Source organism: Notolepis coatsorum, assembly GCF_963971535.1.
Source record: "Notolepis coatsorum genome assembly, chromosome: 17".
Taxonomy (NCBI): Eukaryota; Metazoa; Chordata; class Actinopteri; order Aulopiformes; family Paralepididae; genus Notolepis; species Notolepis coatsorum.
The window spans coordinates 54,720,278-54,731,811 of record NC_140181.1 but is presented as its reverse complement, the minus strand read 5'-3'; the positions used below and the strand labels follow the sequence as shown (position 1 = coordinate 54,731,811).

Below are 11,534 nucleotides of genomic sequence, written 5' to 3'. Positions count from 1 at the left end.
ATACAGTATGTAGAGTATCTGTATGCTCATCATTTTCAGTCCAATAACTACAGATTATGTGTTGTCATTAAACAGGTCATATGACCGGTGGTCGGGTCACAGTGCGCCATCCTATTGCAACGACACATTTGTTATTTCTCGGAAATCACACAGAAAAGAAAATGTAATACTGAAAATCTCTCTTTATTGAAAATATACAGTGTTGTGTTTAAAATGCATGGCACTTTAATGTCTCTATTATTTACCAAGGGATTAAGAAATTGGCAGGTCAGTGTAACGTTAGCCTTATATTTCACTGGGGGGTGAAAACCTGGGAGCAACATCCGGGAGGTCGCTTGAGAATAGAATAGACACAACAATGAAGGGTGGCTTGAAGGTTGAGGATGGGTGTGTGCCGGTTTGATATACAGTAGTTCTATGGTGTGTGCGGACATACATCCAACCGAGGTAGGGGGCTAGGGTGAAGGGGGTGATTTTCTGTGTGTTCTTTTTGAGGGAATGACGTCAGGTGGCGTTCTTTGCTATGAGGAGGTGTGACGATGCTGCAGATGAAGCGTCCAGGCATCACAGGGAATCCTTTATTCAACGCCCTTCATGAACTCCAAGAACTCTGTAGGGAGAGAATGGAGGGAGTCAGCCATTAGGGTACTGAATGTTTCCCCTCTGCATGGAAACTGGCTTTAGGCTACACAATCATGTGTGTGTGGTGTCATAGCTGTTGCAGGAGTCAGCCGTTGCAAAGAAGTATCATGGTATTTCCCAAAGAAGTGTTATGGTATTTCCATAATGTTTTTGGTCACTATGATGATGGTAATGACCAAAATATGATGTAAATACCATGATATTACCACCATGAAATTACTATCATACTAACATGATAATTCTTCGTAAGGGAGAAGAACCACATAACTCAGTTTGAAGTTTGCAGAGGAACAATATTTTCTAACTTTATTATCTAAAGATTGAGTATTGTTGTCATTCATAGTTAACTCATAGTAATTCATAGCTGCAGTAGGCAACTTCGGAGAAATGAGCAAGAGTGAGTTTACATGCCTAGCAGAAACAGAAAAAATTAAGAAAACCCGGGAAAACCACTCAAAAACATCTCATTGGTTATTGATGCAGGGAGCTGTTGTTTTTGGCCAATCAGATGGCCAAGTGGTATTCCCACCACATTCCTTGTCAAAAAGTATGCACAATGTGCAAAACTAGAGGCTGGGAAATATTTGTTATCATTTTGGGGGAAGAATTCAGGTTAAAGCTACTGCTTCCTCTGGAAGTCTATGGAAAACCTTTGTTGCATGTGATGCATAGGCTTGAAAAGTGATGCAGAGCTCTATTTCTGAGGGGCAGGTAAACTCACGCTTGCTAATTTCTCTGAAGTTGTTGCCTACTGCAGCTTTAAAGACAGCAGCAGAGTACTTTCTTTCTTTCACCTAGTAGTGATTTGGATTGACCCATGTCCCAAAGCTTGAACTTCATCAACATAAGTAATGTGGTTTGCTCAAGATATTTGACTACTGTAGTGCTGTGTTATGCTTATTGGCCCGTATTTGTGAACCATATCACGTTAGGTGTACTGATTCCTGTAGGCTAAACGAAAAACCCTGGCTATAGACCAGGCTATAGATTAGTATAGTCAGTATGTGTTGTATCTTATATGCACACAGTTCTGTCTGCTCAAAGGTAGAATCTGTAATGCTGTCAAACAGCAACTTATAGGCTTCAATACTAAGATGAAATTACCTACCTGGGTTCCATCCTAGAGGCTAATCTTTCCTGTGACAAAATGGCATCCAATGTAATAAAAAAAGTCAACCAACGAACTCGATTCTTGTACCGGATCTCCTCTCTGGTAAACAAGAATACCCTGAAGACTCTGGCAGGAGCACTCATTCAAGGGTACTACGACTATGCTTGCACCTCATGGTACCAAAGCACCTCAAAGGCACTAAAAACCAAATTACAAACATCTCAAAACAAACTAGTCAGACTACTGCTTGACCTGACTCCTAGAACCCACCTCACCCCTGCACACTTTGCCAACCTAGGATGGCTTAGAGTAGACGACAGAGTACAGCAACTTGTTCCTGTTTGCGGACGACTCAGCCCTGCTGGTCTCTGACAAGAACAAGTTACAGGTTGAAAAAACCCTCAGCTCGGAACTAGGCAGAATCTGCATATGGCTCGCTGATAACAAACTATCATTACACATGGGCAAAACAGAGTCCATTCTCTTCGGTTCAAATAACAAACTCAGCAAGACCGACGGCTTCTCAGTTACAGTGGGTGACAATATTGTCACAAGGAAAGATGAAATTACCTACCTGGGTTCCATCCTAGAGGCTAATCTCTCCTGTGACAAAATGGCATCCAATGTAATAAAAAAAGTCAACCAACGAACTCGATTCTTGTACCGGATCTCCTCTCTGGTAAACAAGAATACACTGAAGACTCTGGCAGGAGCACTCATTCAGGGGTACTACGACTATGCTTGCACCTCATGGTACCAAAGCACCTCAAAGGCGCTAAAAACAAAATTACAAACATCTCAAAACAAACTGGTCAGACTACTGCTTGACCTTACTCCTAGAACCCACCTCACCCCTGCCCACTTTGACAACCTAGGATGGCTTAGAGTAGACGACAGAGTACAGCAACTTGCAATGGGCCTGGTCTACAAGATACACTACACGACCAAGGTACCCATGTACATGTCAAAATACTTCCCAAAGGTCAGTGAATACCACGATCACAACACCAGAGGGAGCTCCACAAATCATGTTAAACCCAGATTCGGCTCAAATAAGGGACTAAACACGTTTCGCAATTATGCCACATCAATGTGGAACGCCCTACCCAAAGCTGTAAAGGAATGTGGATCACTACCCACTTTCAAAACCTCTCTCAAGGGACACCTACGGGAGACTGCAATTCAACACTGGCCCCTGTAAATATCCTAACCCAACCCCCTCCAATGTACAGTCATTTACCTAGTATGGTTTTGTCAATAGTCCAATGTACAATTTTGTTTGTTTGTACAGTGTCTCCCCCCCCCCCCCCTCAATGTACAGTTTTGCTTGTTTATACAGTGTGCCCCCCCCCCCCCAACCACCTCCAATGTAGATTACCCAGTATGGTTGTCAATATCCCAGTGTACCCAACCCCCCCCACCCAACCTCCTCCAATGTACAGTTTCTACGTCAAATGTATATACTCCCTTTTCCTGACTCCTTCTGTATCACAAACAGTACTTTATTTGCAAATCTGGTATGTCATAAATGTATAGATGTAGCAGTACTGACTATCTGTATGTCATGTATGTCATATATGTCCTGATGAATTGAAAATGGGGGACCCTGATGTAAACAATACGAAAGTCTTTCTCTGGTCTGCATCCCCTTAACAATTGTGTGTATTGAGCTGTACTGTATTGTACCCATTCTGCAATCTGTTAATAAAGTTTTCAATCAATCAATCAAACAGCAACTTGCAATGGGCCTGGTCTACAAGATACACTACACGACCAAGGTACCCATGTAAATGTCAAAATACTTCCCAAAGGTCAGTGAATACCACGATCACAACACCAGAGGGAGCTCCACAAATCATGTAAAACCCAGATTCGGCTCAAACAAGGGACTAAACACGTTTCGCAATTATGCCACATCAATGTGGAACGCCCTACCTAAAGCTGTAAAGGAATGTGAATCACTACCCACCTTCAAAAACACTCTCAAAGAACACCTACGGGAGACTGCAATTCGAAACTGGCCCCTACAAATGTCCTAACCCAGTTGTACAATAAAGACCAAGCATGGCTTTGTCAGTATTCCAATGTACAGTGCCCCCCCCCTACCCAACCCCCCCCCCCCCACCTCCAATGTACAGCCCCACCCAACCCCACCCCACCTACCCAACCTCCTCCAATGTACAGTTTCTATGTCAAATGTATGTCAGTATTCCAAGGTACAGTGTCCCCCCCCCCCTACCCAACCCCCCCCTCCACCTCTAATGTACAGCCCCACCCCACCTACCCAACCTCCTCCAATGCACAGTTTCTATGGCAAATACACTCTTTTTCTGGATTTCTTTAGTATCACAAACAGTACTGTATTTGAAAATCTGGTATGTCATAAATGTATAAATGTAGCAGTATTGTCTTATCTGTATGTCGTGTGTGTCATATGATGAATTGAAAATGGGGGACCCTGATGGAAACAAGACGAAAGTCTTTCTCAGGTCTGACTCTGGAGAAGATGATTTCCCTTAACTCATTCAACGCCAGCCACGAGAAAAGTCGGGTTAACTCGCCAACCGTTCAGCGCCAATCATGAGAAAACTCGGGTTTTAATCGTTATTTCTTTTATTAGCTATATCCATTAATTTCCATCCATCCAGCCTGATGTTATCATTGCAAATGCGGGTCTGAGCTCGCAAAAGGGCAAATACCGCCGCCTACGCCTTCCAGCAGGTATTGCACTCTATTAGAAATGGTGTCGTTTCTTTTCAGGGCTGATCTGAGCCATGCGGGCGGGGTTTAAATACTCAGACGAGGCAGGCCTTTACAACGATGACATGGTACACTAACCCCACCCGCCCGGTTATGTGTAACGCTCGGTAATGTGGGATGGACCTCCACGAGCAGTATTTGGAATGGCGATCAGATAATCGGATTATTTCTTTTGCATTACATCAGAGACAAGGTAAGAACACTATATATAAAATATTGCGTTGATCTGATATTTCTTTCTACCGCGATCGACGCTGTGTGTGGCTGTGTGCCGTTGGGTGCAGGAGGGGACTGGGGGAGCCCCGCACTACGAGGGCCATTTAATTCTTGCATGAGGAAGGATAATAATGATAATCTAGCGTTGATTTCAGGAAGATTAGATAATCAGGCGAAAAATGACAACGTGTTTAGTGTATTCCACTAAAGGGCTATTATCGCGTCTTTTCCTGGGATTACTAAGGCCCCGTTTAGACGGAAACGCTAGCAGGTGAATCCGCAAAAATATTTTTTCGGATGTGCCTTTCGTTTATACGGAAACTGCGTTTTTACGGGGTGAAACCGTAAAAAAGTGAGACCACCTTCCAGGGTGGAATTCCTAGAAACAATAAACCTTTGCGCTCTCATCTAAACTGTCAAACTGCATAAAACGATGACGAAAGGGTTGTCAAGGCTCTCGTCGCGTGTACTGCTTACATCACAGGCATGCGCCAGTAGCCTAGAAGCGTAAATAAAGCATGTCTGATTCTATCCATGGCGATCACCTGAAGGCTACATTGGCAGTACTTTTAAATACACAAAAATCTGTCCCGTGGCGTGACTGGACCCACTGTCTGTGAGTGACTCTGCTTTGGTCCAATCACATTCCCCACCCACAGTCTGCGAATCAGAGGCAGAGTAGGGCGGGTCTTCACAGCACGTCATGTGACATATGCGCCAATCGTGTGACAGCGGGGCTCCGTTGTCTCGAGTTGTTACAGCCTCGTCTGCATGGAGAATTCCATCCCAAAACGCTCGTCTAGACGCAAAATTAAAAGTGAAACCGTAAGACGACTTTTGCGGTTTCTGTTCAGACTCTCTCCGTCTAAACGTAGCCTAAGAATCGCCAAAACTATATTCATATTCAAGACGGTATAAAACGGAAATGTACGGATGAAAAAACAATCCGTTTCATACATGTTGACTGGAAGCAACTCACTGACAATCGACGTGTGTGTTAGACCCATAGCTATAATATAAGATATATTTTAAGCACTCGCAAATCTCACAGTCCCCCCATTGATTAAAGCGATGGCGTACTAGCGCCCTCTGGCGCATTAAGCGATGGCGCAGAATGAGTTAATATTGGTGTGTTCCTTTAAAGTGATGCTGATTCCTGGGGTGTCTCTCGCACCGTCGTAGTCGATTTTTCCATCCATGTTTTTGTCTCCATCCTTCATCAGCTCCTCGATGTCATCCTCAGTGATGGCCTCTCCGGTGGATTCCAGCATGGCCTTCATCTCATCCAAGTCGATATAGCCGTCGCCATTCCTTTAGCACAACATTAAGGAGTCAGTAGAGGCGGGAATCACCAGAGGTCCCACCATACCATATTATCACAATGCTAGAGTCACCATATTGTAATATCGCGAAATCGCGATATATTGCAATATTGCGATATATTGCGATTTATTACCTTTTTTCTGCAAATTATGTCCCCAATGGAAAACTGTCAACATCTGCAATAAAAATATATATACAACATCTGTTTTATCTAATAAGATAAAGTTTCACCTCTGTTCACCTCACTCCAATAATTTTGTTTGCAGCAATGGGATTGTCAATCAAAATAATGAATAAATAAAAAGTGACAGTGTATCGATCTATGTTTTTTTACCCAAACCCTGGGAGTTTTTAAAGCTTCAAATCTGTTTATGAAACTTTTGAATCCCTTGTCGAATCTTTTGTAGGTTATTATTTGGGGTAAAAAGACAATTTCTTAAGTAAAGAATGTGGATTGCTTTTATTGCACTCAGTTCCATGACAAAATATTATTTCAGCAATGTTGTAAATAACAGCTGTAGAAGAGGGGGATACAAATATTTTATTTTTATATTTTAAAACTTAAAATAGGACAAAAACACAAATGCAAAATAATTTGGGCATACCTAGGATTATTTTTTAGATTTGGCCTAGTGTAGGGGTCAGCAACCTTTACTATCAAAAGAGCCACTTTTCCCCCCTCCCACAAAATAAAATGCTCAGGGAGCCGCACAACCTATTTACCCTTAAAATGAAGATAACACAGTGTATAACGTTTTATATATCCCCAAGCATACCCCACATTTAGCATAAAACGCCTGACAATTGCATACCCAAAGTAATTTGCGATTTATTATACTTTATACTTATAGCACACAGTTTGTTGCATTAATGGAATTATAAAGCAACAAAAAGATTTTTTTTTACTTTTTATTGCTGTTTTTACCTGTTATAACAAAGGAAAACTTCAAACTCTTATGAAGAGGAGAAAAAATACTGGCTGTGTAGACCTATTTTTAAATAAAACACAGAAGAGGAGACAAAACACTGGTGTCTGTAGACCGGCTTTGAAATAAAACCCTTAACTATTCAGGTATATTTGAGTCCTTCCCTTATTTGTGGAACATTTATAAAATAAAAATTAGTCCACTTTGAAAAAAGACTACCATGTGTAGACCTATACTTTGAAATAAAACACAGAAAAAGAGAAGAAACACTGGCATCTGTAGACCTACTTTGAAATAAAACCCTGAACTATGCAGCTCTATGTGAGTCCTTCCCTTATTTGTGGAAAATCTATAAAATAAAAAGTAAATTTTTCGTTGTTCGCAAATTTCGCACCACATATCAGGCATACAGGTAAGCCTGCATCGTTAGTCGTGATAGCAAATTAATCTGTCCACGCTGAATTAAACCCTCTATTTTCCTCAGACTTTCCTTTTTTTGGATTTATCCATGGTTAGCTTACTGGGGGGTCGGAAACTCAAGATTAGCCACTTGCAGACGGCAGGGAGAGGCGCGGGGTGTGACGTACTGTATATTTTAGTTGATGAAATATTTTTGTTGACGATATTTTTTCATTTCAGTGTCACAGTGTGACATCGATCTCCAAAATAAAACATTTAAAAAAAAATTAAAAAAAAAGAAAGTTAAACAAAAACTATTTTGGCCAGGGAGCCGCAGCTGATTGGCTAAAGAGCTGCATGCGGCTCCGGAGCCGCAGGTTGCCGACCCCTGGCCTAGTGGGTTCAGTAATCAGCTGAAGAGTTACATTTAGGTTACCACTTCATTGAGGTAACTAGAAGTGTTACTTAACCAATGAGTCACTCGTCATTTCAACATCAGAATACTGACCAAAATCTATAAATAAATCTGCTGTCTTGTCAATGGAGCTATCTATAGACCCCAATTACATTGAGTGAACTATTAAGCCCCAAATCAACCTTCAACACATTTTGGGACAATGATAGCATTCATGACAGTCACAGAAAAACACGATTTCACATAAATAGCCACCCCACCTCTCCTTCCAATTATATCTAATACACTTTATACTGGTTCAAAGCTATAGAAGAGTCACTATCAGACTTATTCAGCCAATACTCAGTTAACGCTAAGATATCTAATAATACGATGTATATTTTGGAGAAAAAATAACTCCTTTAATGTATATGCAACCATGATGACACTTTTCATAGATTTGTTATTGAGTTTGTCCTAACCTTCTGTATAGCATGGTATGGCAACGTCAATGTGTCAAAACAAAAATAGACATAACAGCATTGTCAGCGTGGCAAGTAAAATTATTGGAGTAAGTCAGGCTCAGTTTACTGACATCTACCATCAACAGGTTCTCAAGCCAATGACATTTTGGATTGTTCTGATCACTCCCTGCAGAGGGTGTTTGAATTATTGCCTGCGGGAAGAACTAAGGGACTTAAAGGAACATGCCAACTTTTTGGGAAATTACTGTAGCTTCTTTTTCAAAAAGCAACAGGGCTTTTGAGGTGATGAAATCACTGCGCCCAGGCAGCAGTGGTTCGGCAAAAAAGAGTTCAGAGTATATATCATGCTTAGAAAACGAAAATGTCAAATCTTTATTTTTGTTTCTCCACATGGTAAATACACAGGTCACAACATGTTTACAGGAAAGTTTTGGAGTATTTGGAGTGTATTTCATGACTGTTGGGAACTAGGCTACACTGGCACACCTACTTCCAGTGAATGACGCTAAGCTAGGCTAATGGTGCGGCTGTTCCCTAAGCCTAATGCATGCACACAGAAGAAAAGGGTATGTATGTGCTTTTCTACCTAGTAGAAATGGTATCTACTGGTATCTACTCCAGGGTAGATGGCAAATAAGCAAATTTCCCCAAAAGTTGGCGTGTTCCTTTACAAGGGCACCGAAACAGTGCTGATTTATTTTGCACATCATCTCACACACATCAGAGTTCCAATGTCCCAGATGACATATCACTGGTGGCCATATTCAAACTAATTTACTTTCAATAACTGTCAAACTAAATGAATGTGTGTAAAGCTGTTTAGAGTTTTTGGATGTGTGTGAGATTATGTGCAAAATAAATCAGCAATGAAGTGCCCCTTTAAGGCATCCTTTGTTCCAGTAGCCATTGATCTGTTGTTTCTGCAATTTACTTAGCCATTATCTATTGTTCCTACACTTTACTCAGCCATTATCTATTGTTCCTACACTTTACTCAGCCATTATCTATTGTTTCTGTACTTTGTTTAGCCATTATCTATTGTTTCTACACTTTACTCAGACATTATCTATTGTTCCTACACTTTACTCAGCCATTATCTATTGTTTCTGCACTTTGTTTAGCCATTATCTATTGTTTCTACACTTTACTCAGACATGATCTATTGTTTCTACACTTTACTCAGCCATTATCTATTGCTTCTGCACTTTGTTTAGCCATTATCTATTGTTTCTACACTTTACTCAGACATGATCTATTGTTTCTACACTTTACTCAGCCATTATCTATTGCTTCTGCACTTTGTTTAGCCATTATCTATTGTTTTTACACTTTACTCAGACATAATCTATTGTTTCTGCACTTTGTTTAGCCATTATCTATTGTTTCTACACTTTACGCAGGCATTATATATTGTTTCTATGCTTTACTCATCTATTGTTTCTACACTTTACTCAGACATTATCTATTGTTTCTATACTTTACTCAGACATTATCTATTGTTTCTGCACTTTGTTTAGCCATTATCTATTGTTGCTATACTCAGCCATCTATTGTTCACTTTGTTTAGCCATTATCTATTGTTCCTACACTTTACTCAGCCATTATCTATTGTTTACACTTTATTCAGCTTCTGCACTTTACTTAGCCATTATTGTTTCTACACTTTACTCAGCCATTATCTATTGTTTCTATACTTTGTTTAACCATTATCTATTGTTTCTACACTTTACTCAGACATTATCTATTGTTTCTACACTTTACTCAGACATTATCTATTGTTTATACACTTTACTCAAACATTATCTATTGTTTCTACACTTTACTCAGCTATTATCTATTGCTGCTGCACTTTGTTTAGCCACTATCTATTGTTTCTACACTTTGTTTAGCCAGTATCTATTGTTTATACACTTTACTCAGACATTATCTATTGTTTCTACACTTTACTCAGCCATTATCTATTGTTTTTTGCACTTTGTTTAGCCATTATTGTTTCTACACTTTACTCAGACATTATCTATTGTTACTGCACTTTGCTTAGCCATTATCTATTGTTTCTACACTTTACTTAGCTATTAACTGTTGTTTCAGCAGAAGGCTGTAGGGGGTTGAGATTAGGTTTGAGGCAATAACAGTACGGTCTGAGTAGTGACTAGGCACTAGGGTATCTAACGGTGATTCAGGTAGGAATGATCAGAGGGATAGTGTATTGTGGGGTATTCAGCCCAAGCCTGGACTGGAGTGTGAGAGTATGATTGCGTATCAACATCTGAGTAACTAAGAGGCTTGGACTTGGACTTGGATAAGATATGATATGATATGATATGATATGATATGATATGATATGATATGATATGATATGATATTGTGAATCTTACTTGTCAAACATGCGGAACAGTTCAGCCAGCTCCTCCTCTGGTTTTCCCTTGCTCTCCTCCTTCATGCAGCGCACCATCATCACTAGGAACTCATCAAAGTCTACTGTCCCGCTGCCTGTAAACACAAACACACACAAGCTCTTATGTTCATGCAGCAGCCCAGCCAGCAGCTTCTGCGACATGAAATCATATAGGAACCTTGACAAAATCCAGTTTCCTCACTTTTCCGGCAAGCCATCCGAAGAGATCGAAGCAGTGGAGGCTGCTGACCAAATTTTTAGGTGAAGCACAAATTATTATATTATATTATAATATATTAAATAATATTTTTAAAACATCCCCCACTGTGTCTCAGTGGTCAGTGGACACAGATGAAAACATATTAACATTAGGTGACAGCGGACCTGACCAGATGAAAACATATTAGGTGACAGCGCACCTGACCAGATGAAATCATATTAGGTGACAGCGCACCTGACCAGATGAAATCATATTAGGTGACAGCGCACCTGACCAGATCAAAACATATTAGGTGACAGCGCACCTGATCAGATCAAAACATTTTAGGTGACAGCGCACCTGACCAGATCAAAACATATTAGGTGAAGGTGACAAGGAAGCCACAGACTCATACCCCCCCGACACTCAACTAACCGCCTCGGACAGTCCTTCATACCAGTGGCCATCAGGCTCCACAACAGTGGGCAGCGACTGCTGCCAGACATCGACCTAGAACTAATAGGAACCCAAGTAGGACAATAACACTACCTTATGCATACTGCACCTTATGTGGATACTGTGATACTGTGAATAATGAATAATGTATATTTCAGTTAGTTAGATAGTAAATTATATTGACCTATTTGTTTACACTGCTTGTGTTGTTTTCACTACCTGTAC

The 11,534-nt window shown here is 40.5% G+C and overlaps 1 protein-coding gene across 1 annotated transcript in view; it reads right to left on the bottom strand.

Annotated features, from left to right (window-relative positions):
* Positions 1-236: 236 nt before the first annotated feature.
* Positions 237-11,534, bottom strand: part of LOC311244241 (troponin C, slow skeletal and cardiac muscles) — a 37,056-nt gene continuing 25,758 nt past the window's right edge. The window contains exons 4-6 of the mRNA XM_084333647.1: positions 10,635-10,749; positions 5,904-6,040; positions 237-610 (exon numbers count right to left, since the gene is read on the bottom strand). Coding sequence (XP_084189773.1) covers positions 579-610; positions 5,904-6,040; positions 10,635-10,749 — 284 coding nt within the window. The 3' untranslated portion in view covers positions 237-578. The remainder of the gene's footprint in view (positions 611-5,903; positions 6,041-10,634; positions 10,750-11,534) is intronic.